This window comes from Hypomesus nipponensis, chromosome 10 (genome assembly GCF_054491055.1).
Source record: "Hypomesus nipponensis isolate SF chromosome 10, ASM5449105v1, whole genome shotgun sequence".
NCBI lineage: Eukaryota > Metazoa > Chordata > Actinopteri > Osmeriformes > Osmeridae > Hypomesus > Hypomesus nipponensis.
In genome coordinates this window covers 14,048,494-14,074,010 of record NC_140370.1, presented here as the reverse complement: position 1 = coordinate 14,074,010, position 25,517 = coordinate 14,048,494, and the positions used below count along the sequence as shown (strand labels likewise).

At 47.5% G+C, this 25,517-nt stretch overlaps 4 protein-coding genes and 1 long non-coding RNA gene across 6 annotated transcripts; 2 read left to right on the top strand and 3 right to left on the bottom strand.

The window, feature by feature from the left end:
- Positions 1 to 58: 58 nt before the first annotated feature.
- Positions 59 to 3,071, bottom strand: LOC146271869 (E3 ubiquitin-protein ligase TRIM16-like). The gene is made up of 7 exons (XM_084706789.1): positions 2,384 to 3,071; positions 1,992 to 2,087; positions 1,673 to 1,906; positions 1,296 to 1,455; positions 1,123 to 1,194; positions 722 to 820; positions 59 to 411 (listed from the first exon to the last, which is right to left on the bottom strand). Exons 1-7 carry the CDS (start codon positions 2,978 to 2,980, stop codon positions 347 to 349), a joined length of 1,323 nt encoding a protein of 440 aa, XP_084562915.1. The 5' UTR covers positions 2,981 to 3,071; the 3' UTR covers positions 59 to 346.
- Positions 3,072 to 3,572: 501 nt separating this feature from the next.
- On the top strand, positions 3,573 to 5,771 carry LOC146271868 (uncharacterized). Its single transcript, XR_014767107.1, has 3 exons — positions 3,573 to 3,707; positions 4,980 to 5,048; positions 5,179 to 5,771. It is a non-coding gene; the product is annotated as an uncharacterized LOC146271868 (long non-coding RNA).
- Positions 3,872 to 6,562, bottom strand: LOC146271867 (protein THEM6-like). Of its 2 annotated transcripts, none has more exons than XM_084706791.1 (3): positions 6,272 to 6,562; positions 5,164 to 5,668; positions 3,872 to 5,066 (listed from the first exon to the last, which is right to left on the bottom strand). In XM_084706791.1, exons 2-3 carry the CDS (start codon positions 5,662 to 5,664, stop codon positions 4,959 to 4,961), a joined length of 609 nt encoding a protein of 202 aa, XP_084562917.1. In that variant the 5' UTR covers positions 5,665 to 5,668; positions 6,272 to 6,562; the 3' UTR covers positions 3,872 to 4,958. The 2 variants fall into 2 exon arrangements, with proteins under 2 accessions (XP_084562917.1, XP_084562918.1); XM_084706792.1 differs by lacking the exon at positions 6,272 to 6,562 and adding an exon at positions 6,089 to 6,224.
- Positions 6,563 to 6,747: 185 nt separating this feature from the next.
- Positions 6,748 to 8,657, bottom strand: LOC146271866 (protein THEM6-like). Its single transcript, XM_084706790.1, has 3 exons — positions 8,507 to 8,657; positions 7,230 to 7,731; positions 6,748 to 7,097 (listed from the first exon to the last, which is right to left on the bottom strand). Exons 1-3 carry the CDS (start codon positions 8,530 to 8,532, stop codon positions 6,990 to 6,992), a joined length of 636 nt encoding a protein of 211 aa, XP_084562916.1. The 5' UTR covers positions 8,533 to 8,657; the 3' UTR covers positions 6,748 to 6,989.
- Positions 8,658 to 13,011: 4,354 nt separating this feature from the next.
- On the top strand, positions 13,012 to 25,404 carry vwa5b2 (von Willebrand factor A domain containing 5B2). The gene is given in 22 exon segments (XM_084708185.1): positions 13,012 to 13,150; positions 13,423 to 13,638; positions 14,462 to 14,690; positions 14,856 to 15,016; positions 15,622 to 15,753; positions 15,891 to 16,015; positions 16,505 to 16,681; positions 16,943 to 17,053; positions 17,920 to 18,122; positions 20,116 to 20,230; positions 20,399 to 20,584; positions 20,919 to 21,135; positions 21,627 to 21,949; positions 22,090 to 22,327; positions 22,712 to 22,879; positions 22,882 to 23,031; positions 23,154 to 23,297; positions 23,398 to 23,526; positions 23,646 to 23,696; positions 23,884 to 23,995; positions 24,087 to 24,210; positions 24,489 to 25,404. Coding segments are annotated over 22 exon segments (4,185 nt in total). The 3' UTR covers positions 25,224 to 25,404.
- Positions 25,405 to 25,517: the final 113 nt, after the last annotated feature.

Here is a 25,517-nt window from a genome sequence, read left to right as displayed (position 1 = left end):
CACAAGCCTGAAGTAGGCATGATCTAATTTAACTGAAGTAGGACATTGCCAAAACAGCAGCAGTTTAGTCCAGTATATTTATTGAATGTTTGTTTCCATACATTATTACAAATTTATTGTTCAAGATTTCTGTTTAATAAAAAATGGTATATATAAAAAAAAACATAAATTCCGATAAAAAATGATTAATACTGAAATCACAGGCGTGTTTTTGAAAGCAATTCTAAAATGCAGCACACTCGTTACAATCCTACATTTGCATTGTAAGGATAGCTTATTTATTCTGGACATTCTGATCAGGTCCAAGAGCAGTTGCTGCTACGTTACAGTCATGAACGAGACGACGTCACTTTCTCCGTGCGTGGGAACGGCGTTGTAGCGGCCTTTGTCTGGCGCTAGAGAGCTTGGACCCTGCACAGACAGAAGGGGAGTTATTCAGCAGGACTGGGGAAACCTGGGATAGATATCATAGAGGGAGGTAATATGGCTCACGAGGGTTCAGTGTATTACGTCAGTATACAGAGTGCATCCACACTGCTGGTGTTTAATATTTGGCCTAAATTGTGGGATGCACTATGAATATGGGGTGAGCTGTGTGAATGGTTCAGTGTTGCAACTGGATCTGCAGATGCAGAATAACTGATTTAGAATCATGTAAGTCTTGTGTGTATATTCAAAATTCGGAACTTTAAACAGTGTTATTGCCCGATGCGATACTCACCAAAGGGTGAGAAGGCAAAGCCAAAGTTGGGTGCTGGTACTTGGCTGAGGAAGGGATTGAGACTGGAGGTGCTTTGGTCTCCAGCAGGTCTTGCGGTTACTGTGAGGACACGGACCAGTCAGAACAGCAGCAAATCAATCATTTCCTGGTTTTATCTGCAACATTTGATCTTTCACCATGTCCTTGTTTGCGCTTGCACAATCTCATCAACCAAGAGGTGACTGAATGAGATGCTTTGACAGGGTAACGTGCCCTGAAGTTGTTTTTTTTTTTGGGGGGGGGGGGGTTGTTGTTTGATACTTTGTTGTCTATTTACAAATGCCAACTAATAGTTATAATTATGTAATCATAATGAAAAGAGTTTTAACAGATAATAGATCATATAGTAACACATATCCTACTTTGTGTGGATTCAGTCTCTGTTCCAAATTCTTCATTGCACTTCGGAGACTCAATAATTGACACGTATCTCACTGTAACAAAAACAACCAAAACAAAGTAAGTAGATTGATCAAACTTCTTAATTGACAGAGTCTCTGTCTAGATATGGACTTTTGTTTATTAAGTTCTCCACCTTTTTCATAGATGTTGACAAATCCTCCTTGGTAGACTTCTTCTAAGAGCTCTTTGAATTCAGAAACAGCTGTCATCACTGAGCCAAAGGTGAAATTGGGGTCAAAGTTGACAGGAGGCAGGTCTCCCAGCCCAGGACAAGACCTAAAGGACTGACAGTTCTTGAATAACAGACAGAACACAAACAGAAGACAAACACATGGATATAAATATTCGTATTGATGAGAAATATTAGTTAACTGAACCATTTATTTAATCAATTCAACAGCACCCTCAATGTAAGTGAATTGAGGCAAGTAGTGCAAAGAGTTAGGATAAAACCATGTGTTTACTGTGAGAGAGAGAGTGTGTGTGTGTGTGTATGCATATGCATGTTACCTGAAGGAACGTAATGTGGTCATCCGTATGAGACAGCTGTTCCAGGTCAGAGTCTCTCCTCTTCAGCTCAGCGATCTCCTGCTCCAGTTTAGCCAGCAGTCCCTCGGCCTGACTGATCGCTGCTTTTTCCTGATCTCTAATCAGCTCTCTTAACTCAAACCTCTTCAGCTCAATAGATTGGATGAGATCAGTGAAGATCTTCTCGCTTTCCTCCACTGTTGTACGTGCAGAGCGCTAGAGGGAGACAGAGACACTGCTGCAGACTTGCTGTTGATCCATCGGGTTTGTATTAAGAGTCTGTAATCGTTTTATTACTCACTGTGAGGGCGGTGATGGCCTGTCGCAGCTCCTGCAACTCCTTCTCTCTGACCTGGATTTGTTGCTGGGAGTTCCTCTGCATCTCCCCAAGCTGAGTCTGAGGACACAGGTGTGTTTAGGAAGCCTTTAAGCTGTGCCATACTGAACATTACAAAAAGACTAGAGGACTAATATTGTTCAATGACTACTTTTCATTCAGATTTATCGTTAATCATACTGTAACAGGATCAGCGTGTGAATGCCTGATCAATGCTTAATCAGCAAGTTTTATAATTGTAGGTATACTTGCATTAGAATGTAGAAACTGTTTTTGAATGTCGTATCTTAATATTATTGATAAATGATGGGCTTCAGTGACAATATCGGTTAGTACTGTATCCTGAAAACACTTGCCTGTTTCTCGTTCATTTCCGATTCAGCTAAAACTGTGTCGTGGCCTTTGTGCTCATCCGTTAAACAAAGATAACAGATACATTTCTGATCCGTGCGACAGTAAACTTCCAGAAGCTTGTCGTGGCGAGGGCATATTGTGTCTTGGAGTTTCTTGGAGGCTACGACAAGCTTGTGCTTCTTGAAAGCTGGAGAGTCGTAGTGAGGTTGCAAGTGGGTCTCGCAGTACGAGGCCAGACATACGAGACATGATTTGACAGCTTTGTTTTTCCTCCCACTCCCGGTACAAACGTCGCATTCCACATCCTCTGGTCCCGCGTAACTTTGAGTTGGGGGATCACTTTGGAGTCCTGTCATCAAAAACTTCTCCACAACGTCGGCCAACATAGTGTTTCGGCCAAGTAAAGGCCTTGGGTTGAACATCTGCCTGCACTGAGGACAGCCATAAACCCCCATGTAATCGTCCTGGTCCCAGTACCCCTTGATACAACAAGAACAGTAACTGTGCCCACAAGGAATTGTAACAGGGTCCTTCAATACATCCAGACATATTGGACAGTTGAATTGGTCCTTATCAAGTAACAGCCCAGCTTGAGCCATTTTTCGTACCAAATATTAGTACTGTAACGATTACGAAAGAGAAACAGTTTAAAGAGCGAAGACTGCTGCTTGTAGTGTGAAGCCAGCCTCAGTAAAGAATCATTTCCGGTTGATTTGTTTGGAGAAAAATAAACGTCAAAATAAAGGTCAGGAGACATACTAAGCTTTTATTATTTCAAAACCAGGTGATCTTTATTCCTCCAAAAGGTAGGGAGAAACAACGAATACAGTCAAATAACATGCTTTATTCATTGGATTCGTGGATTCAGTAAGATGAAAGCTGTCAGAATATGTATGACTATTATAATAAATGTAGTCTACAGGGTGTGTAGCGTTTTACTATTGCCTTCACTGTTATGTGTTGTTTTTTAACACACATAACTGGACCTTCAATTCGTGATGCTGAGAAAACTAATTATTGTGTCTACTCAACATGTGGAGAATGGATTCAGGAAGATGAGAGCAATATCGCATTGCACCACCGAATTAACATGTTTTGCCACGTCTCAGGCTATGCTCTTATTCTGAAGGCAAATTCGCAACACCGGAAATGCTATCGAGGACAATTTTTTACGGCACTACAGTTGTTTTGATTACAGGAAGTGAATGGTACAAGTAGAAGTAGGCCTGACTCGCACGACACTTTTTTCACTCAAGTTAAAGTAAAGAAGTAGCCTATGGTTCTGGTATATGTAGCTGTTGTAGATCGGTTAAACTCACTCCTCAGGTATGTATACATGCCACCCGCGCCAGCAAATTGCTAGCAATGTCGGAGGTGGCAGATTCTTGGTGTTCTGTGGCTATCAAAGACAGTTCCTACAAGGATGCACAAGGTGACGACATTGGCCATAAAGTTAATTCAGTTTGAAAAAAAATAATTTAAGTGAGAAGCATGTGCCTCCATGTTCAGGTTTAGTTTATTCTGTTTCCCAATGAGGAGGATCACACACACAACACAGCGCACAATTATGAAAACAAGTTTGAGTTTACAACACAGTGACGCCAAATTCAGATTTCAAACCATAAACATTTTAATTAAATGCATTGTTTATCCAAATGCATTTACACAATGGACCCTCATTTATATTCAGTCTTTGTGAATGCACTTTACAACTGTATCACAATATACAATTAGAAAATAAATAGAATAAATATTTAGAATGTACATTTCCCACTATAATCAATACATTATGTTAACTCTCAATGCATCAAGTATATGGCATATGTCCCCTCAGAAATGAAAGTCAATAGACAGATACTTTCATATTGAACAGAACTGTCCACATTATGGAACAGGAACGTTTTGGTGCAATGTGTATGACGCTGGGTAAATAATTTAAGTTCATACAGTCAGATCCATCAGGTCTATTAGAATGTTGTCTTCATTGGTTCTTATTCTTGTGTAAAAGGAGACGAAATGGCCATTCCAACTTTTAAAGTTTAGATTGAAATTATTTAGGGCAGAATTTAAATTGATGAAGATTAAGCATGCAACTCAAAATAAATGTTACTAGCATGCATTTATGCCAATATAATTATTATATTCCACATGCTTACTTCAAGGAAAGGTTCAACTCTTCATAAAGAGTGTCCCTAAGCCTACTGTCTTTACATGGTCCACATGGTCCACAGTAGATCTAGAGGGCATAATCAATGTCTTCACCCATCAATATTATCCCTTTTTTTATACTTAGGAGGCAATTCAGTCATATTGGTTTAACTGTCTGACAGCTATACCAGAACAAATTATGCTTAAGCTCTGCCTTTTTCCCAGTGCAAATAATGCATTGAATAAAACTCTAAATTCTTCAATACCATATACAGCTGCAGCAGTCCTGAGTATTTCTGCTTATTCATTCACATAACATACAGTCACGTAAGACAAAGGTTGGTTTCCTATAGAATGTGGATGTTTCAGTGTATGTGACGTGCAGTGAGATGAGTGTGTGTAGTACTGTAGCTCTTCTTAGTACCGACTTCATTTGTTCTTCTCCTCTAGTCCACTCTCCGCTCTCAATGCCTGACTGCTGGCTGCAATGTAGCTGATCCAATGCTTGAGATCCTCTGGGTACTCAGGGCACTCCACCTGCAATACACACACACACACACACACGAGGTTAGGACAGAATGGCGTTGGTGCATATGCTATGCATTCCTTTCTCAGTCTTCCTCTCCTCTCTAACCTTTCTCTTGCACAGGTACTCCATGATCTTCTCTGGGCTGCTGTGCACCACGTTCTGTCTGCACAGCATGATGGCCGAGATGAAGCCGTCTCTCTTGGAGACAAAGCGCTGCTCCACATAAAAGGACTTCTCGTCCCAAGCTAGGATGCGGGTCCGTATCTCGAAAGCCTCCCCGAACGCGAGGGATCGTCGATAGCGGATAGTGGAGGCTCCGACCACCATAGTGACTCCGAGTACACGGGTGGCATTAAATATCCCATTTCGCGAGTAGTGGTGGAATCTGGCAAAGTCACACTCCCTCAGGTAGCGGGAGTTGTTCATGTGGCCCATGTAGTCCAAATCATGGGGTAGCACACGCCCGCTGACGATATGCTCTTTTAGAACATCCCTTATTGGAGGTTCGAAGAAGGCCTGGATGGCCACAGCAGCCCCCCGAAGGAAGTACCACACGTCCAGGCTGCAGAAGAGCAGGAGGAGACCGCTGAACACCCACAGCAACATCCCTCTGAAACAGGAGAGGAAAAACGATCAGGTTTATCTTCTGAGTAAGACCTAGACAGGTTTAATAAATTGTTAATACTGTACCTCTCCAGTGTAGTATCAAGTGAAAGGAATCTCTAGAGCCTTACAATGCTAGTTAAAAAAAAAAATCTATATTTTAATAATTCAGAAAAGCAGTTTTATAGTAATATGTACAAAATGCTTTTGGCTTTTGAAGGGATTTAGACAATTACATCGGCTGGGCCTATTTCCTGTAGTGCAGTTGACCTCATCAATGACATATGACGAACTCGTATTCTAAATTTTAAGTGTTTGCAAACCAACTCAAATAGAAATGTATCCATGTCATTTTCCATATACTCAATAGTTTTGTGGAGGCAAGCGTGGCCATTTTAACATTTACTGTGTAGCTTGCAAAATTCACCTGATGTGTTCACCGACACCGTTCTAAGCATTCATTGGTGAGTTTGCTAGATGCTGCGGACATGCTAGCAAAACAAATCTAGGCCGTCCGCCATTTCTCGTAAACATTGTTGAAGCAATCACTGTCTAGATCAAAGTATAATAACTGACAGGATTTTATTATTTCCTGCGGTGTGTTACTTACTGCGCCTTTCCGAAGCTGGTGGGCTAAAGATGCCGGTAAAATCAATTTCTGGACTCACTTCCGCTTCTTCACTGAAGTTAAAACTGATTGGTCGGAAACGTCATATGCTCTCCTGACGTTTACATTTACGTTACTCTTAATTTAAAATCAAATAGAAAAACATAAAACACATAAATAAATAAATCTTTCATTAATGAATGACAGATACACATTTATTTTCTTATGTAAAAAGTTCTTATTCACCCATTACTGTGCAGCAAAAATAGGTTTACCTACTGAATATTGTCGTTTTTAAACCGTCAAAGCATACCTAAACAGAGGCTTCCTAAAAGGGCTTGGATGGTGATATGTGCAAAGCACATACAAGCAACAGGCAACCACAAATATTTTATTTACAACAAATAAATCAATTGCAACACTTATCATAAATAGGCTACAACTCAAATTGCAAACAATTCAGACGATAATGCCAACGGTTTCCCAAGATAACCCATATTGTGTTTATTTCCATTTAGAAAAAGGCACTCATGCTTCAAGGTTTCCCAACAGAACACTGAATATTTCTGACCTGCACACAGCCTACTTTACAATCTGCTGAAGTTAAGGTTTCTTGTGTTCCTGTGTATGTGAGGACATTTGTGTGTTTATACTGAATGACCGGCAGTTGTGAAGGCATAGGCACTGAGGTCTTAATGTAGATGGGAGCTCTGTTCTGGTTTCATTTGTTCTTCTCTTCTAGTCCACTCTCTGCTCTCAATGCCTGACTGCTGGCTGCAATGTAGCTGATCCAATGCTTGAGATCCTCTGGGTACTCAGGGCACTCCACCTGCAACACACACACACAAATTAAAAACTCAGAGACCAATCAAGTCATTTGTCCAATAAATAAATTCATAGGGTAATGAACTCATCTGGGAAACAAATACCCCATCTTCCAAACCCCTTATTATGGACATACCTTTCTCTTACACAGGAACTGCATGATGTTGTCTGGACTGCTGCGTATGATGGTCTGTTTGCAGAGCATGACCGCCGAGACTCGGTTGTCTTTGCTGGACACAAATCTCTGCTCCAGGTAGAAGGACTTGTCGTCCCAGGCAACAATATGGCTGCGTAGCTCAAAGCGCTCCCCAACATACAGCGCGCGGCGGTAGCGGATGGTGGTCGCCCCCACTACCATGGAGGCCCCCAGGGCCCTGATGGCCTTGAACACGCCGTTCCGCGTGTATAGGGAGAAGCGTGCAAAATCACATTCTCGCAGGTAGCGGGCATTGTTCATGTGACACAGGTCCATGTCATGAGGGGCCACAAGACCTGACACACTCTGCTCTCCCAGGACATCCCGGACCACAGGCTGGAACCAAGCCCGGATCACCGTCGTGCCAGCCCGCAGGAAGTACCATACATCCAGGCTGCAGAAGAGCCCCAGTAAGACAGCCAATATCCACACCAACAGCCCTCTGTGGAGAAAGAGAGCAGGGTCTTGTAGGGGCTGTCAAGTCCCAATAACGGCTTTTTCTAGTCATTATAAATAACCCAACATTTTAATGTTGGCAATAAAATATACAAGGCTGTAAACTGATGAACCTAGAAAAACATATTGACACTGATAGATCCCTATGCTCGTGTTGTAACAAAGAGTTGAAGGCCTGGGCCTATACTCTCTGGGTGTGGAGGTGACAACGACTATGTTTCTGTAGGCAGTAATATGTTGCTGGACCAGACAGTTGACTCAACTGCCAATCTCGCAAGAGGTACAACATTGCTGTGGAAGTGGGATTTGAAACTGAAACATAAAACTGGTTTTACAGGAAATGTGACAGGTTGACAGTCTTTAGAATCTATTAAATCCTGTTCTGATCACACCACGTCTTAGTGAAGCTAAATCTTAATCAATTTGATAAAACTCAAAACGGAGCTAGTGGGCTAGGGTAGCCTTGGGATGCAGTTTTGACTTAAAACCACGTACTAGAGGGCATGCACGTTCTCAGCACCCACAACTTGTGGATGAGTAGGACAACCGTAGAAGTTGTTAAATACAAAAGTCTCTCAGAGATCATTTATTGCTGTACCAATTACCAGAAGTGCTATTTTACAGATAATCGTTCATCTTGGTCAGAGACGGAAAATACAATTTCACAATCTGTGCACGCGTATTTCCTTAACATTTAGCTAATACACATTTTTTAGAACTACGTATGCCTTTATTTCATGCTATTAAATAATCATACTTACACAACTACCGTTTGGTCCTCTTCCATGTCGTATTACTATCCTGCTGTCCTCAGCTTTCCAAAAGTAGACTCCAATGCATGCATTGAACATGGAAGCAGAAGGTAACAAAGTTTTCAGTGAACGCGTGACGTTTCCAGGGTCCAACGCACGCTCTAAAAGCTGATTGGCTATCAAGTTGACCCGCTTACTCATAGATGACAATATGTTGGGTATAACTTTATAATAGTACACTTGCACCACCGAAGTTAGCATTATAAACTCCCGAGGAGATATTCATATGGCTTATAGCAACATAGAAATACAATGCTAGTCCATTTCAGTAATGAGTGAGTGGCACTGATGATAACAAATATAACTCATTCTAATCAAGGAGTTGAATCCAGCACCCAGGTCCAAAGACTACAGTGAAGTGGTAACAAATATTATCATTACATTTTGGATGGGCACCTGGGTCTCAATGCACCCCCTGTTAAACATAAAGTAGTGGACTACCTGCCATAAACATTATTTACCGACCTGCAGCGAAGACAAACATGGTCTCCAAGGCAGTTTGAATATGGGGACTGGGTGTTAGGGGAAGCAACTGCACACAATAACTCTTTAGATGGTACAGATGGTATAGACGTGGAGAGGCACCAACACAGGTAAAATAAGTCTTTGTTAAACTAATCAAAATATCAAAATCTGAATCTGAAAAATATGATGAAGAAAGTGAAGACATGAATCCTAAAGTGTACTGTTAAAAACGTACAACCACTTTATGACATGCATTGTTCATGCATGTCTTTGAATAGCATGAATATATAGTTTTATAACTTATTTTTAAAGTGAAAAGTAGCCTAAATCGCTCTGAAAAAAGACGTGAGGTTTAGGATCTGAGAGATTGGATGTTTCCCTTCACTTCCAGTCACTGTGCCATCATTGTTTCCATGTATATCGTCTGAATCAGTGGAAGTTTGAAACATGGTTATCTTATCAGTGCTTTATTTGACATTCGTGTCATAAACAGCACCAGACGCCTCCTAACAAGGCACTTCCTCTGCAGCTCATGGAGACGTCTCCAAGGGACAGTCCTCTCCACAGCGCCACCTGTGGTGTGGAAGACATTGAGAACAACACCTTCAGGCCCAAGTCAGCCAAGGGTCGACGCAGACACACTCCTCAACAGCAAGCCTCTACTTCTGGTCCATCATGCGGGCTTTTAGATCATCACCAGGATGACCAACAAGACGGGCATAGTTTAACTGTGGATTGCCCAGGCACCAGGACCCCCGTAGTTAGACCCAAGTCTGCCATGGGGCGCAGGAAACCCTCCCAGCAAACTTCTTCTGGGAAACAGAACCAAACTCTGACAACAGATTATACTAGAGAGGTCCAGGCTTCAACAAGACCTCCTTATTTGTTTCGAGATGGTGACGACAGAGAGACTAAAAGAGACACCATTGGGGAGACTAACAGACAGACTGGTAAAGAGAAAGTGACCAGTAGACAGACCAGCAGTCCAGTCTTTGACCAGGTAAACCCAGAGGTCAGAGGTCAAAGTAGGAGGCCAAAGTCCTCTAAGGGCCGTCAGCGACACCCCTTCCAACCCCAACCTTGCGTCCAATGTGAGCCTTCCAATCCAAAGTCGCAGAATACAGAGAAAAACCTCAACATCAAGAAAAACTCGAGATATCGACATCCTCAACTGTCAGACAGAAGTGTTACTAGTTCACACACTCCTAACCAAACCGTGTCTTGGGAGGGACTCCCTGGCTCCACCCTTTGCCAGAGTCCTCTCTCAGTGCCTCCAGTTCCAGTCAGCTCACTTAACAGATACTGTGTCCTTCCCTCCATTGGGAGGAGAAACTTAAAGGACCTCCCATAGAAACACAAGGACCAATAGAATCATCTACCATGTACTCTGTGATTGTACTGGAGAATCCTGTGTTTGATAATATGTTATTGATTTGACCACAGAAAAAAAGTTTTAATAGTAGTATTTGAGTGTGTGTTTTTTGTTATTTGTAAACACAATTTCAAGTCAATTTGTTTACCTGGTCTTTTTCAGATAGCAGATTATAGACTTCAATATTCAAGGTCTTTGTGATGTATTCAGTTTCGGATTTGCCACTAGATGACGCTACACCCGACGTTCGGATTTATGGGAGTTCAGGTTCAACAGGTGGAAGGATGTTCAGATTATTTGATGATGAACTACGGTTCTCTGTGATTAAGGGAGCATCAATATGTTGAACCCAGCTAGTTTACTCAGTGGTTGGGCGAAATGTGCAGCATTATTTACTTTGCAATTAGGCCTATAATACAAGCGCATGGCCAACAATGATCGCTAATGATCACACACTGTGATAAATGCTTACTGATCTACAATGTAAGGTCAGGTCAGGGACTAGAATTCCCTTCTGACGGGGCAAATCTGATAAAGCTAATATGAACGATGAAAACTTCTGGAAAGAGACTAAAAGTCTTCACCCTGCAGGCTATGAGTGTCCAGACAGCTGGACATTGTAGACTGAGTGAGACGCACTAAAGAGGCGGCCACATATCTTTGTGATCGTGGTCACCATTCGAGCTTTAAACAAATGCAAACAGCGGTTGGCAAGGTTAGCCTGTGCTTTTGTTCTGGGAAAAGGGAATCTAAAAAACGCTGCGATTTTGGTAAAACTATATACTTAAACCTTTCTGCACAATTACTATTGAGCTCTCTGTGTGTGTGTGTGTCTACTCGCGCGCGCGTACGTGTGCCGTCCCCATCCTTGATGCGCGCGCATGAGTAAATAAGCTGTGACAGAGTCCGTTGCCGGTAAAACCCTCTGGAGAGACTCACAGCTGCACAGGACTGAAGTGATGCTCTAAACCGGGAGGCTCATCCAGCAGTTAAGAATCAACAAAGCCAATTGAGACCACGTCAGAAAAGAAACGCAGTAAGTAAAGATTTAGCATTTCATCCATTGTTTTCTTCTTCTTTTAACTCTAAAAGGCTGCAGTGCAGTAGGGTGGTCCTACCCCCCTGTCCCCCTGCAGTCTTTTGTTGAAAATAATTCTACAGAGAGCTCAAATCTTAGCTTCTGATTTCTCTATATATTGAAGTAACTTATGTTTAAAAATAAATAAACATATGGCAAAACAAGGAGACAGAGAAATGCATGTGTTAAAGAGAAATACATATTTAGATAACCCAGGTTGTTGTCTCATCAGCCAACACTGAACATAGTGGAAAAACCACTATGAACTGTGCATTCACTTATTATAAGTAGATACTGAAAGAAAATGTTCCCCCAAAATCCCATCCCTTTCCAGTACAGATGGCCTGCAATTTTTAACACATACAGTCAATAGTATAAAGAGGTTTTGTTTTGTAATGCACCTGACCATGTGAGGTATACTGGTTGCCCCCCCCCCCCCTCCCCCCCCCTTCTCCTTGAAACAGACCCAGAGCACAGTAGCCAGATGGAAGCTGTTGATCTACTTAGAGAGGGGTAGATGTAGAGACCATTACCTGGCCCAGAGCAAACACACACACACACCCGCACACATAGTGGACACAACTCTCATTTACACACCCTCACATGGATACAAACTCTCTCACACACACATCTACACAAACATTGCTCGCTGAACTGTGCCATGCTAACAGCTCTTCCATTACCTGTGTTTACCAGCGCACTTGCTCTTTAGAGCTTTGAAGATTTTTTTTATATCAAAGCAGGGCTAAGTGGTCAGTCACAAGCAACTGTTGTTTTTTTTAGTGTTTTTGTTGTTGTTGCGGATTAACCTTAGTCAGCTGTAGTTGAAGGATAGTTTAAGAAGGGCAAGTCTTTTTGTCATGTCGAGTCCTTCCACTGTTGGTCTTTTATTCGCCTCTAGCCTGGCTGGGTTCAATATCTAATCTGTATTGTCCCTTTAACCAAATCAGGACGTAACTTTCTGTCCTCCGTCAGGTTAGAGTAAGATTGGATTGGTCTGTGGATTTGCATGGTGTCGGCCATTGAATGGAAGCGTAGGCACTACTGTAAGTGTGGAGTGTTGACCCGCTTACCTTGGTTAATGATTGGCCTACTCTCTTATACTCAGAAGCCATGCCTCAATAGGTTGCTATGCAGGTGGGGGGAGATAGTAGAGGATAGATCTAGTCATGGTTAGATCTGGTTCAGGAGGTTTTGTACCTCATGAACATAACATGAACCTACAACCTACATGACAACATTGATGTTTCTATCACAGAGCCTGTCCAATTTCCACCTACTGAAGATCCTTTATTATTGTGTTTGCCTGTGCCCATTTTCCAGATCTCCTGATCTCTCCTTGTGATAACTAAACAGCCCTGGCCAATAGTGGAAAAAATAACTCTATTTACATGCATACTCACACACACACACACACACACACACATTGAGCACACACACACACACCAAGCACACACAGTCACAAACCCAGAGTGGCTCATCTCTCTCCCTGGCGTGGCCCGTCAGTCCTCTGTGCAGGAGCCTGTGGTGCCTGAGAACATGCCGGGCCTGAGGAAACGCTCCACATGGGCCCCGCTGCTCCTCAAGTCCTCCTGCATCAAGTCCTGTGCCAACGGCTGTTCCCTGGGCACCACCGCCCACCTCACTTATGCCAACACGGACACCGAGTCCATAGAAGGTGAGTGGAGGCGACGCCCCGCTTGTGAGAAAGTGCACAGTGTGTCTGAGGATGTACAGTATGCATACAGATGACGTTCCCCATGTGTATAATGAATATGTGAATATTTGGTCCATTTCAATGTATGTGATGAATATTTTAACATATTGTTTTTTCAATGCATTTCATGTTTATGTTTTATCCTGCGTATATGATCATTGTTTGTAAATGAGTCTGGTACAAGGTGTATTGTGTGCCCCCCCCCCCCCCTTCCCTCTCTTCCCCTTCATCAGGTGTGTTTGTGTACCCTCTGGGGGAGAAGGAGGTGGTGGTGGGTTTCGAGGCGGTGATCGCGGGCCGCATGGTGGGCGTTCAGATCCAGAGCCGGGGCAAGCTGGAGGACTGCTGTCTGGACTGCTGCCCAGGGTCAGGCTTTGATGGTCAGTGTGGGAATGGCCGCGAGTGGGGCTGCTGTGGAAGTTCCAACCTGGACATGCAATGCACCAATGGTAAGGAGGAGAGGCAGAAGAGGAACATAGAGGGAAATAGAGAGAGAGAGAGAGAGAGAGAGAGAGAGAGAGAGACAGAGAGACAGAGAGAGAAGGAAGAGAAAAAGAGAGGAGAGTACACATGATTAAATTAATAAATGACACACCTTGTTATTGTTGCATCGCAGCAAATGACTTCACACAGCCAGAGTAAAGTCTGGTCCTAATGAGATCTGCAGCTGTGCACAGGCATGTGGATGATTCAGCTCTAAAGGCTCCCTAATACCCTGACCAAGGACCACAGACTTATTGAATGGTGATCAACCTAATCTGATCAGGGGGTACCGCCAGAGGACATGTGATTGGTTCTCCTCTCTTTAATACAGAGAACACCAGCTAGAACATGAAACAACACAGACGTTCAACTGCAGAATATTTGAGCACCATGGAATCCACCGGAACTTTGTCAGGAATACTTGATATTCAGATGCTGGTTTTGATATTGACTTAGAGAGAGACCTATCTGTTTGAATAGCCGGGTATACCCTCTTAATGTTTTATATCAGAGCAGAATACCAATCTAATAAACCTTGCGTGATTACCTCCCTTATCTAATTTGTTTAGTGTAATCTTTTCTTCTCGTAGGAGGATGCATAGACAGGCCCAAGCAGGGCATGGCTGTGCTTTCTTGACTGGAAAGCTGTTTTGTATGTTTGTGTGTTATGATCTTGGCAAAGCAACCAACTCATATTTGAGAGTGAGAAGTGTCAATATTTAGGAACTATTAATTTCCAAAAATCTTGAAATCATTCTCTGGTCCTCGAGCTGAATGTTTCTCTTTCAGGACACCTCATCCTGGACGAGGACCTGGAGAGGACCACCTTCATTGTCGGCACAGGGGTCATCGGCCCCATGGACATAGTATCTGTGGTCATAAGCACCACACTAGAACTCCCCACATTGGAGAATGGAGCGATCCGTCTGGTGTATCCCACAGTGTTTACTCCCATCGTCACTGGGCGGATGACTCCAAGCAAAAGTGAAAATGGGGGGAAGTCATCAGAAGAAACAGGGTGCGTTCCTAACCTTCAGTAAACAATGCCAAATTAAGAGTACGATTTTACACATTAGTGTGTTTACAATGTACCGTAACTGAAAATGCTCTTTGATAAATGCCATCCTACTGTTGAACTAGCTGTGCTGTATTAAACTTCCTGGTTACCGTGGTTCCCTCCCAGGTCCACCAGTTGTTTTGGAGCCGCATCATCAGCCAAGCAGGAGCAGGCCTTGGGCACAGAGCAACAGTGTGCCCACACCATCTTCACCAGCCCAGCTGCCAACCTGGCCCCTTACGAACTCAACTTCCAGCTATTGGTCAGAGGAGCCTGTCTATTGGCTGGTACGTCCAACCCCCTCCTCTCCACCCACACACACCTACACACATTCACATACCACACACACACACACACGCATACGGTACCAGTCAAAAGTTTGGACAAATGTGTCCAAACTTTCGACTGGTACTGTACCTGCATACACTACATCTGCACACACCGACACACACCTGCACACACCGACACACACCGACACACACCGACACACACCGACACACACCGACACACACCGACACACACCTGCACACACCGACACACACCGACACACACCGACACACACCTGCACACACCTGCACACACTCACATGCACGAGGAGGAGAAGGCTGTCTTCTGTAATGATATAGCATCAAGACAGAATTGGTGACATATGAAATATGCAGCAGCAGCAGCTCTAGGCAGCCTGGAGAGAGGTAGGACCTCAGCCAGAGTGGAGGTACTGCACAGCAGCCTGGGTGGTCACTGGGGAGAAGGAGGAAGGCTCTTGGTTTTACGCGTAGCTATTATGACGGTGCGAAATGACAGTGACATCATCTGACATGGAGGGGCTGGGGGTTAGAAAGGGCGAGCTCACAAATGTCTTGGTCCCGAGTGTCTGTCGTGTGGTCCTCAGGCCTGGAGAGCCCTACCCACGCCCTGAGGGCCGACGCAGACCCCAGTGCCCAGAGCGCCTCAGCCACCTACATCACCCTCGCACAAGACCACCTGTACGACAGACACATCGAGATCATACTGCACCTCAGTGGTGAGCCTGCGTGTGTTGAAGTTAGGATGTGTGTTTGTGTTTGTTTGTTTGAGTTTTAGTGTGTGTGTGTGTGTGTGTGTACCCACTTCTCTGTCTTGAGAAGTTGGAGATGAGTTATGGTTCTCCTTTCTCCAAAGAACCTCACAGCCCATTGGTCATCCTGGAAAGGGGCCGGCTCTCCTTCAGCCAATACGAGCAGCAGATCTGTGCCCGACGTGACTTTATCCGCTGCGCTCGCAAAGAGTCAGAACCGGAGAAGAGGGTGAGGTTTTTTCTCCCTTCCTCCTCAGTAACCCTCTCTGTCAATATTTACTGTCCATGCTGAACACTCAAAACCCATTCCAGCTATATGATCCTACTCAAGCCTAGCCTGATGTTGTCATACTCATAATTCTAGTCAGAATATGAGTCTGATAACTCTCCGTTGGGCTGTGACTATGGGGCGTGTTTCAACCGTACTCGTAAAACAAATGCCTCTTCGCTCAATGGGATAGACCTACAGCCAATCATAGCAACGTAATATGTTGTTTGTTGAAAACAAATTAAACCCAAGCGCTCTTTCGCGACGTTCCTGGTTTTATATAGTTTGTCGCCAATACGAGCCCCTCCAGACCCAACTTCCCGACCAAATTTTTGTTGTGAGCGGGGCTAAGTTGGACTGGAAGCCAGGCTAACTCAAGCCATGGAACACAACGATTTCTCGACCAGGTTTTTCTGGTAAACGTCCAACATTCACCTCTTCTCCTCCCAGTTGGAGTTTGTGAGGAAGAGATACCACAAGGACATTCTGAGCAGCCCGGTTCTGATGCTGAACTTCTGTCCGGACCTGCTGTCAGAGCCCCCGGAGCTCCACAGAGCCACCAGGGAGCTGCTGTTCCTCATCGACCGCAGCGGCAGCATGAGTGGCAGCAACATCCAGCGCATCAAGGTCTGGACCTGTGACGGACGGGCAGAGGACATTAGAGATGGAAGCGAGGGGGAAGGACCACAACATAAATTACCTGTCGAAAGTTTGGAGACATTTTCCCCATGTGTTTACCAGAATGGGAACATGTGTCCAAACTTCTGACTGGTACTGTACATCCAAATATACATTTTGCCAACATGCTTCCTCTTGGAGTTTGGTGTGTTATTGGTTATTCTCTGTCCACTTCCTGTTTACTTCCTGTTTACTTCCCGCCCCAAACAGGAAGGCATGGTGGTGGCCCTGAAGAGTCTACCTCCAGGCACCATGCTCAACATCGTGGGCTTTGGCACCTCCGTCAAGGCTTTGTTTAGCTCCAGCAAGCTCTGCACAGACGTAAGCAGCCTTTCTGCTCATCACTTAACGCTAGCTGTACCTTGAGTGCCTCATTGCTCAACCCTTAACGCTAGCCGTACCTTGTGCGCTTCACTGCGCTGCACTCTCCTTACCCTCCATACGTATCTTGATGGTCAAAGCATGAGATAGTCGATCGCTGGTATCTTTTTACCTGTTCAGTACACAGCCACAAGAGTGGAGGTTAGTGAGCAGGCTGTTTTGACTTTTTCGCAAGGACCCTCTGTCCTGTTTTGTGCTCCACAACAACAGTCCCGGTCGGCTGACTCTGTTGCCGTAGCAGCAGAGATCAAGTGTTCCCCTAACCAGGGGTCTGGAGGAAAAACAGTCTTGTGTAACTCTGGACCATCTGGTGACCTTTTATGCATTTTACATTGCGGGGAGATGACCTGACAACCTGCTCTCTCTCTCTCTCTCTCTCTCTCTCTCTCTCTCTCTCTCTCTCTCTCTCTCTCTCTCTCTCTGTCTCTCTCTCTCTCTCTCTCTCTCTCTCTCCCTCTCCCTCTCCCTCTCTTGTATGTGATTTGATTCAAACAGGTGCTAAAATTTTATAGATTAAATTCTACCCTAAGCCCCTTAGAAGCACGAGCTGGCAGGGTATTTCATATCCATTGTATTCAAGCTCTTTCAATTGAATAGCATTCAACTGTCAGAGACAATATTTACATAGTCAGTGTCATATAATCACCTACCACCAACTTCCTTGATTGGTTGATAGGTTCTCCTGCTTGAATAATGATCCCAAACTCAGAATTTCTGATAAGGATTTGTCTACAGTGCTACAACTATGCATTACGTGTACTTTGTAGGTTTGATGTATCGATTTTTGGTGTTATTTGGTGCTCCAGGGGATCTTGGTGCAGGCGTGCGAGTACATCCAAAGGATGAGAGCTGATATGGGAGGTACCAACCTGCTGGGGGCGCTGTCCTGGGTGTACCAGCAGCCGGCCCAGCGCTCCTGCCCGCGCCAGCTCTTCATCATCACAGACGGCAGCGTCAGCAGCGTGGGCAAGGTCCTGGAGCTGGTCCGCAGAAACACCTGCGCTGCCAGGTGAGGAGGAAGGTGCACTGGTCAGAGGTGAGGGGTCAGAGGGAGGGGTCAGAGGTGAGGGGTCAGAGGGAGGGGTCAGAGGTGAGGGGTCAGAGATGAGGGGTCAGAGCTGAGGGGTCAGAGCTGAGGGGTCAGAGGGAGGGGTCAGAGGTGAGGGGTCAGAGGTGAGGGGTCAGAGCTGAGGGGTCAGAGCTGAGGGGTCAGAGCTGAGGGGTCAGAGGGAGGGGTCAGAGGTGAGGGGTCAGAGATGAGGGGTCAGAGGTGAGGGGTCAGAGGGAGGGGTCAGAGCTGAGGGGTCAGAGGGAGGGGTCAGAGGTGAGGGGTCAGAGGTGAGGGGTCAGAGGGAGGGGTCAGAGGTGAGGGGTCAGAGGTGAGGGGTCAGAGGTGAGGGGTCAGAGATGAGGGGTCAGAGCTGAGGGGTCAGAGCTGAGGGGTCAGAGCTGAGGGGTCAGAGGGAGGGGTCAGAGATGAGGGGTCAGAGGTGAGGGGTCAGAGGTGAGGGGTCAGAGGTGAGGGGTCAGAGGTGAGGGGTCAGAGGTGAGGGGTCAGAGATGAGGGGTCAGAGCTGAGGGGTCAGAGGTGAGGGGTCAGAGCTGAGGGGTCAGAGGGAGGGGTCAGAGGGAGGGGTCAGAGGTGAGGGGTCAGAGGGAGGGGTCAGAGGGAGGGGTCAGAGGTGAGGGGTCAGAGGTGAGGGGTCAGAGGGAGGGGTCAGAGGTGAGGGGTCAGACCTGAGGGGTCAGAGGTGAGAGTCACAGATAAGGATGGGGGTTCATCAGCCTTATCAACATTTTTATAACGTAATAAAGTTGGGACAACTCTGTTTGAGGGACTGTCTAGTTGATGCATTTTGAATTTTACTTGTGGAAGAGACCACAGTTAAAGTGCGGGGGAAGGCATGACGAGGATGTTGGAGAGAGAGGGAGATGGAAGACAGGGAGAGAGGAAGAGGGCTGTATTATATATGGTAAGGCCACACCCAGTAATCTCACTAAGTGCTCTCTCCTGCAGCAGTTTCCTCGATCTCCCTCCTCCTTCTCTACCACTCCCCTGGGTATAGTTCAATCACCACTCCATCAATCCCTCATTAGTATTCTCCTGTTAGACTGACCAGCCTCTCCAGATTTTAAAAATCCCTCTTTATCACATACATCTAAATACTGCATAACATTGCATTTTAGCAGGACCAACACCTTTGTGCCAGCCTTAATTGTAAGAGCCTTACCATCTAAATCCATCGGGAGGGTACAGGGTATTGATTGAGTAGTTACTGTGCTCCAGACCCATGCGGCAGGGAAACAGGATAAATCCCTCTGGCTTGTCTGTATTGTTGATATTCATGCGGTACAAATGGTCTGTCTGCCGAGCCAGACTGAGCCGCTGCATTCTGGGCAACTCTCTCTCTCTCTCTCTCTCTCTCTCTCTCTCTCTCTCTCTCTGTCTGTCTCTGTCTCTGTCTCTCTCTCTCTCTCTCTCTCTCTCTCTCTGTCTGTCTGTCTCTCTCTCTCTCTCTCTCTCTCTCTCTCTCTCTCTCTCTCTCTCTCTGTCTCTCTGTCCCTCTCTCTCTCGCTCTCTCTCTCTCTCTCTCTCTCTCTCTCTCTCTCTCTCTCTCTCTCTCTCTCTCTCTCTCTGTCTCTCTCTGTCTCTCTCTCTGTCTGTCTCTCTGTCTCTCTCTCTCTCTGTCTCTCTCTGTCTCTCTGTCTCTCTCTGTCTATCTCTCTGTCTCTCTCCCTCTGTCCGACGTCTGGCCTTTCCAATTAGTCTTCACCCCTTAGTCCGTGCTCTGAGCTGATGCTCTATCAGAGGGAGTCCTCCAGTGATATCTGTAACGGTGAGCACGGAGTAGAGACAGAAAGACAGTTGAAGGAAATCTCAATGCAAGTCCAGTCAAGTGGAAATGAGACGGCGGTACAGAGTCCTTCTTCTGGGACGTACGGATCAGTGTGTTCTACCTGACCAGCGCAGCGCGGGGGGGGGTCTGTGTATTGTCTCCCAGGTGTTTCGGTCTCGGCCTGGGGCCCGGTGCCTGCAGGAGGCTCCTACAGGGCGTTGCCAAGGTGACGGGAGGAACCACAGAGTTCCTGGGTGAGGAGCAGAGACTGCAGCCCAAGGTGAGGAGACAACCATCACTGCCCCCCAGTGGAGGACATTGAGAAATGCATTCCGACGTGCTGGCCACATCGCAGACAGCTGTGCTTTCAGTTGTAGAGACAAATGCACATGTACAAATGCACAGGGTGTCTCTTAGTAGACAAACATGCTCTTTACTCCCCTCCCAGCTGATTAAGTGTCTGAAGAAGGCCTTCGAGCCTGTCCTTACTGACGTACGAATAGACTGGTACCTGCCTGACAACATGGAGGCTCTCCTCTCACCCAGTGAGATTCCACCGCTCTACCCTGGGAATCACCTGATTGGCTACTGCACCTTGTACGATGTTTCTCCCTTCAAAGGCAAGACGACTGAGGTAAAGGTTTTATGTTCCCAGTTTTGAACTAACTTTAAATATTTGATACCTACATTTAGTCATTTAGCAGACGCTCTTATCCAGAGCGACTTACAGTAAGTACAGGGACATTCTCCCCGAGGCAAGTAGGGTGAAGTGCCTTGCCTAAAGACACAACGTCATTTTGGCACGGCCGGGAATCGATCTGGCAACCTTCAGATTACTAGCCCGATTCCCTCACCGTTCAGCAACCTGACTCCCACTGTTACATGTGGTGTCTGTGTGTTCTGTGTGTTCGAGTGTTCCTTCTATCTGAAGACTCACGACCCCGTCGGGAATGCCACCCTTGTCACAGGTGCGTGGGCGGGGCTATAAGGGTGTGTCCAGGGGTTCCATGGGCTCCGTGTTCGGCCTATCAAACGACGAGCTCTCCCCTCCCCCCGGATCGGAGCTCCTCCCCACGATGACATCACCAGAGGGGGCGGAGCTGGAGGAGGCTCTGAGGGAGATCTCCCGAGAAATCTCCTCAGAGTTCTCCTGCGCCAGGGACACTGACCCTGGAGCCAGCCTAGGTGAGACCTGACCGCACCTTACATTTACATTTAGTCATTTAGCAGACGCTCTTATCCAGAGCGAATTACAATAAGTACAGGGACATTCCCCCCCGTGGCAAGTAGGGTGAAGTGCCTTGCCCAAGGACACAACGTCATTTGGCACGGCTGGGAATCGAATTGGCAACTTTCAGATTTCTAGCCCGATTTCCTAACCGCTCAGCCATCTGACCTTGACCATGCTGGGAGTGCGCAAGGACCAAACTGCGACCACGGATATTAGGATTAGAACACATTTAAGCCTTACAGCCAGGGCAAACTTCCCATATCTATGACGTGACCACGTGAACAAGAAATACCTCAGATGATCTCACGACACCACCTGTTATTTGAAATGTCTCAGTTCAACAGCAGTTGTATGTCTGTCAATAACAAACACCCATAGGACGCCAGTTCCGCTCCAGCCAGGGACCGACATGTCGTCTGTCTCTCTGTCTCCCTCTTCTGTCCAGGAGGAGAGCTGAACTGGTGCAGCGATATCCGGAGGAGGATCCAGGAGACCTCCTATATCCAGGAGCAGTACGTCCTCACGCGCTGCTCCCTGAGCAGTGAGAGGGGCCTGCACACGCACAGCCACTCTCTGCTCACGCACACCTCCTCCGCCTCCGACCCCTACGCTCCAGACCCCCTGCCCCAGGGGCTGGACACGGGCTCCCTGCCCCAGGGGCTGGAGAAGATGCCCCCGCCCCAACACAGGACCACCCTGTCTCGCTGGAGCGAGTCACCGTGGCAACAGACCACCTCAGTTGACAACAGTGACTCTGGGGTTAAAAAGGTAGTTGAGAAGCCAAAACACGGATCTTTGTTTCATCCATGTTTAGGGTCAAACAGTGAATTTATTTTATACAGTTAAATATGTAGATTTGACAAAAAAAGAAAGTATTTTTCCTCTGAAATGTTCTTTGTCCAATCCAGGTTGGCCGTCTGTGTGGAGGGGAGGAGTCTCGGAAGAGACAGAGGGCATTGGCCCGCTCCACCATGTCAGCGAGGAGTTTCTCTTCCCCCCAGGGAGAGCTGGACATGCACCGCCTGCGGAGGGCGCTAGAGAGGGTGTCCTTCGACCAGGCGGTGGGTGGGAGGCTGGATGAGAGTGACGGGGAGACACAGCCCACCCCACAGGAGGGCCTGTCCCATCTCAGCCTGACCGACTCCAGTGAGTTGAGAACATCTCATCACCATCCATCTGTCTAAATATCCGTCCATGTGTCCATCCGTCCATTTATGTGTATAGCCATGCATCTGTACACACATGGACCCAACGTCAACCTTTCTCTCTCTCTCTCTCTCTCTCTCTCTCTCTGTGTCTCTGTCTCTCTCTCTCTGTCTCTCTCTCTCTGTCTCTCTGTCTCTGTCCCTCTCTCTCTCTCGCTCTGTCTCTCTCTCTCTCTCTGTCTCTCTGTCTGTCTCTCTCTCTCTCTGTCTCTCTCTGTCTCTCTCTCTCTGTCTCTCTCTCTATGTCTATGTCTCTCTCTCGTTCTCTCTTTCTCTCTCTATGTCTCTCTCTCTCTCTCTCTCTCTCTCTCTCTCTCTGTGTCAGATGGTCTGCTGTTCCCTGCCTCTCCTCTGGACTGGGACAGCTTCACAGACCCAGAGTATCTGTTCACTGCTGCCCCCCCTGAGGACCCCCCCCCGACCCAGTGCCGATCCCTCATCCACGGTCTGCTGGCTGGGAGGCCTGTGTCCTGGGAGGTCACCCTGGACCTCTCCCCCTCTGGGCCCCCGACAGTCCTGGGGGAGGAGGAGGAGCAGGGGGAGCAGAAGGAGAGCCATGGGAGGACATCATCCACCAACTGACCGCTCGCTCTGTCATCAGAGACTTTGAGAAACTGGCAGAGAAGGAGAGCGATACTGAACATGGTGACAGGGGGGGGGGGGGGGGGTTAATGCTGCGAGTGTAATCCGTGAACACAAGAGATTCTTCATTCATTCCTGGATCTAGACTCCAACAGGGCATGTTTGCTTGTCTGTTGGATCACCAGGTCCCACTAAGCGTTACCGTATGAAGGCCGTCCAGACGAGCAAGAGCTGCAACATCATCTGCATGTACACAGCCTTCACTGCTACCGACAGCAGCCCTGGGAAGGGCCTGCTGGACGCAGGGGACGTCAAGAGCACTGGAAACGGTAGGCCTTCATCCCTCAGCCGTTAGGTCCACAACGGTGAGAGCAGAGCTGATTGGCTTACACGTGTGTGGTGTTTGTATGTGTGTGTGTGTGTGTTTAGGGGTGCGCTTGGGGAACAGGCGTCGTTCGCAGTCGGGCAGTCGCAGAGAGCGGGCCTACTCCGTGGGGCTGGGCCGGAGACCCTCCAGTAGAGACAGCGAGGAGCTGGAGGATGCCTGCAACTCCACAGGTACCCCCGCTCCGCAACACTCCTGCTGTGATCCACCTTCAGGGGCACCACCAGCCCAGTCACTGCTCCTGTGGCGGAGACAGGTCATTTATGAGCATGTGTGTGTGTGTGTGTTTCAGACAGGGACGACACTCCTGCCTCCCCCTGCAGCCTGACATCCTGGGACAGCAGTAAGCCCCCCCCGCGCCGTACGACACACCCTCATCCCCACTACCTGTGACACCCTCAAACTGCTACCACACAACCACCACTGACAATATAACTACCTGTACTGCCGGCTCCTTTCGGTAGGCCTCACAGACCTGAAAAGAGAAACCTACACAGTTGTGTGTGTGTTTCTCTACGCCTGTCTCCCAGGTGTAGGGGGCAGTGCCTACCCTGCCAGTCCTTCCGCTGTGTCTGGCACGTTGTCCAGCCGCTCCCAGCGCTCCGTGGAGAGCAAGTCTGTGGAGAGCTTCTTTGGCTCCAGGTGAGACACGCATCCATCAACCCTCCCACGCGCACGCGCACACACGCAAACAGTGGGACCATGGGAGCCTTAATTCCCGTTCTTTTCCCAGGTTTCCTCTGGGAAAACTGCGGTTGTCGAACTCGTCGGGGAAGCAGGCTCCTCTGAAAGCCCACTGTCTGTCTGCAGAGACAGACAAACACACCGATGCTGAGATCCCTGACTACCTGCCTCTGGTGAGCACCACCACGCACCTCCTTACTACACATGACAGTACATGATGGTTTACACCACACCGTCATTGTTTACAATGAGGGGAGACCCTCATCAGGGGCTGTCTGGTGTAAGCAGGCTTCCTCAGCATTGATCTGACGCCAGTATAGATGTCGCCGTGGAATGTATCGCAGAACCACTACGGTCGTGGGTGTCATTTCCTTTCCTGGTGAGGGAAGTGAACCGAGTTCTTTGCGTACGGCTGTGTGCCGGGCGTGATGCCTCTCCTCTCTGTGTGTAGGTGCGTCTGCAGCTGGCCTCTGGGGCCTTCCTGCTGAACGAGGTCTACTCTGACTGCCTCCAGATCCCTCTGGGCCGTCTGAGGAGGGCATCCCCCTACAGCCTGCACCGAAGCAGCCTCAACGCCCCCTTCCACAGCTCCTCCAATACCAACCCTCCCCCCTCCTCTTCCACACAGCCCATACCCCCCATGCCCTCCTTCTCCTTCACCAGGCTCCCCGTTCAATCTCCCCGGAACAGCCCGGAAGACCCGCCCCTGATCCCAGAACCCGGGCTCCGTCACCACTTCTCCGACCGCGACGACCCCAGGACCTCCCTCCCGGACCCGCTCAGCTCAGAGGAAGGCTTATCCGAGCTGCCGGCTGGCCACGCCCACCCCCACCCCCAGGTGGACAGCGGGCGTGGCTCAGAGACGGACGTCTGCGAAGGCGCTTCACTGGATCCGGCCGCTCCGGACCTCCAGGGGAGCGACCAGCTGGCGCAGGGGGATCTGGAGGGCTCAAGCTGGGCCACTGTCGTGGCTCTGGCCTGGCTGGAGCACCGCTGTGCCGGCTACTTTATGGAGTGGGAGCTGGTGGCGGCCAAGGCAGACTTCTGGCTGCGCGGTCAGGATCTGCCAGAGGGGCTGGATCTGGCCGGGCTGAAAGGGGCCGCCAGGCAACTCTTCCTGCTGCTGCGCCACTGGGACGAAAACATCAAGCTCAACATGCTGTGTTACAACCCCAACAACATGTGAACCGACATCACCGTCAAGATCCTCACTGTGCCTGATTTTGTGATCCTGAGTTACTACAGTCTATGCCTTAGGAGGGACTGGGCGTTCTTTACTGCAGAGAGTAACATGCTTAACATTCAGAAACTTGCTTTGTAAAGAGGATTTAGCTCATTCCTCCTACAAACTGCTGCGTTGCATTGTTTCTATTCCAGCAATATGTTGATTTGTGTGACACATTTGGCAGTTTCATGTTTCAATTTTACCCAATTTGATACCGAGATGAATGATCTTGATAAAACTGTAAATCAATCAGAG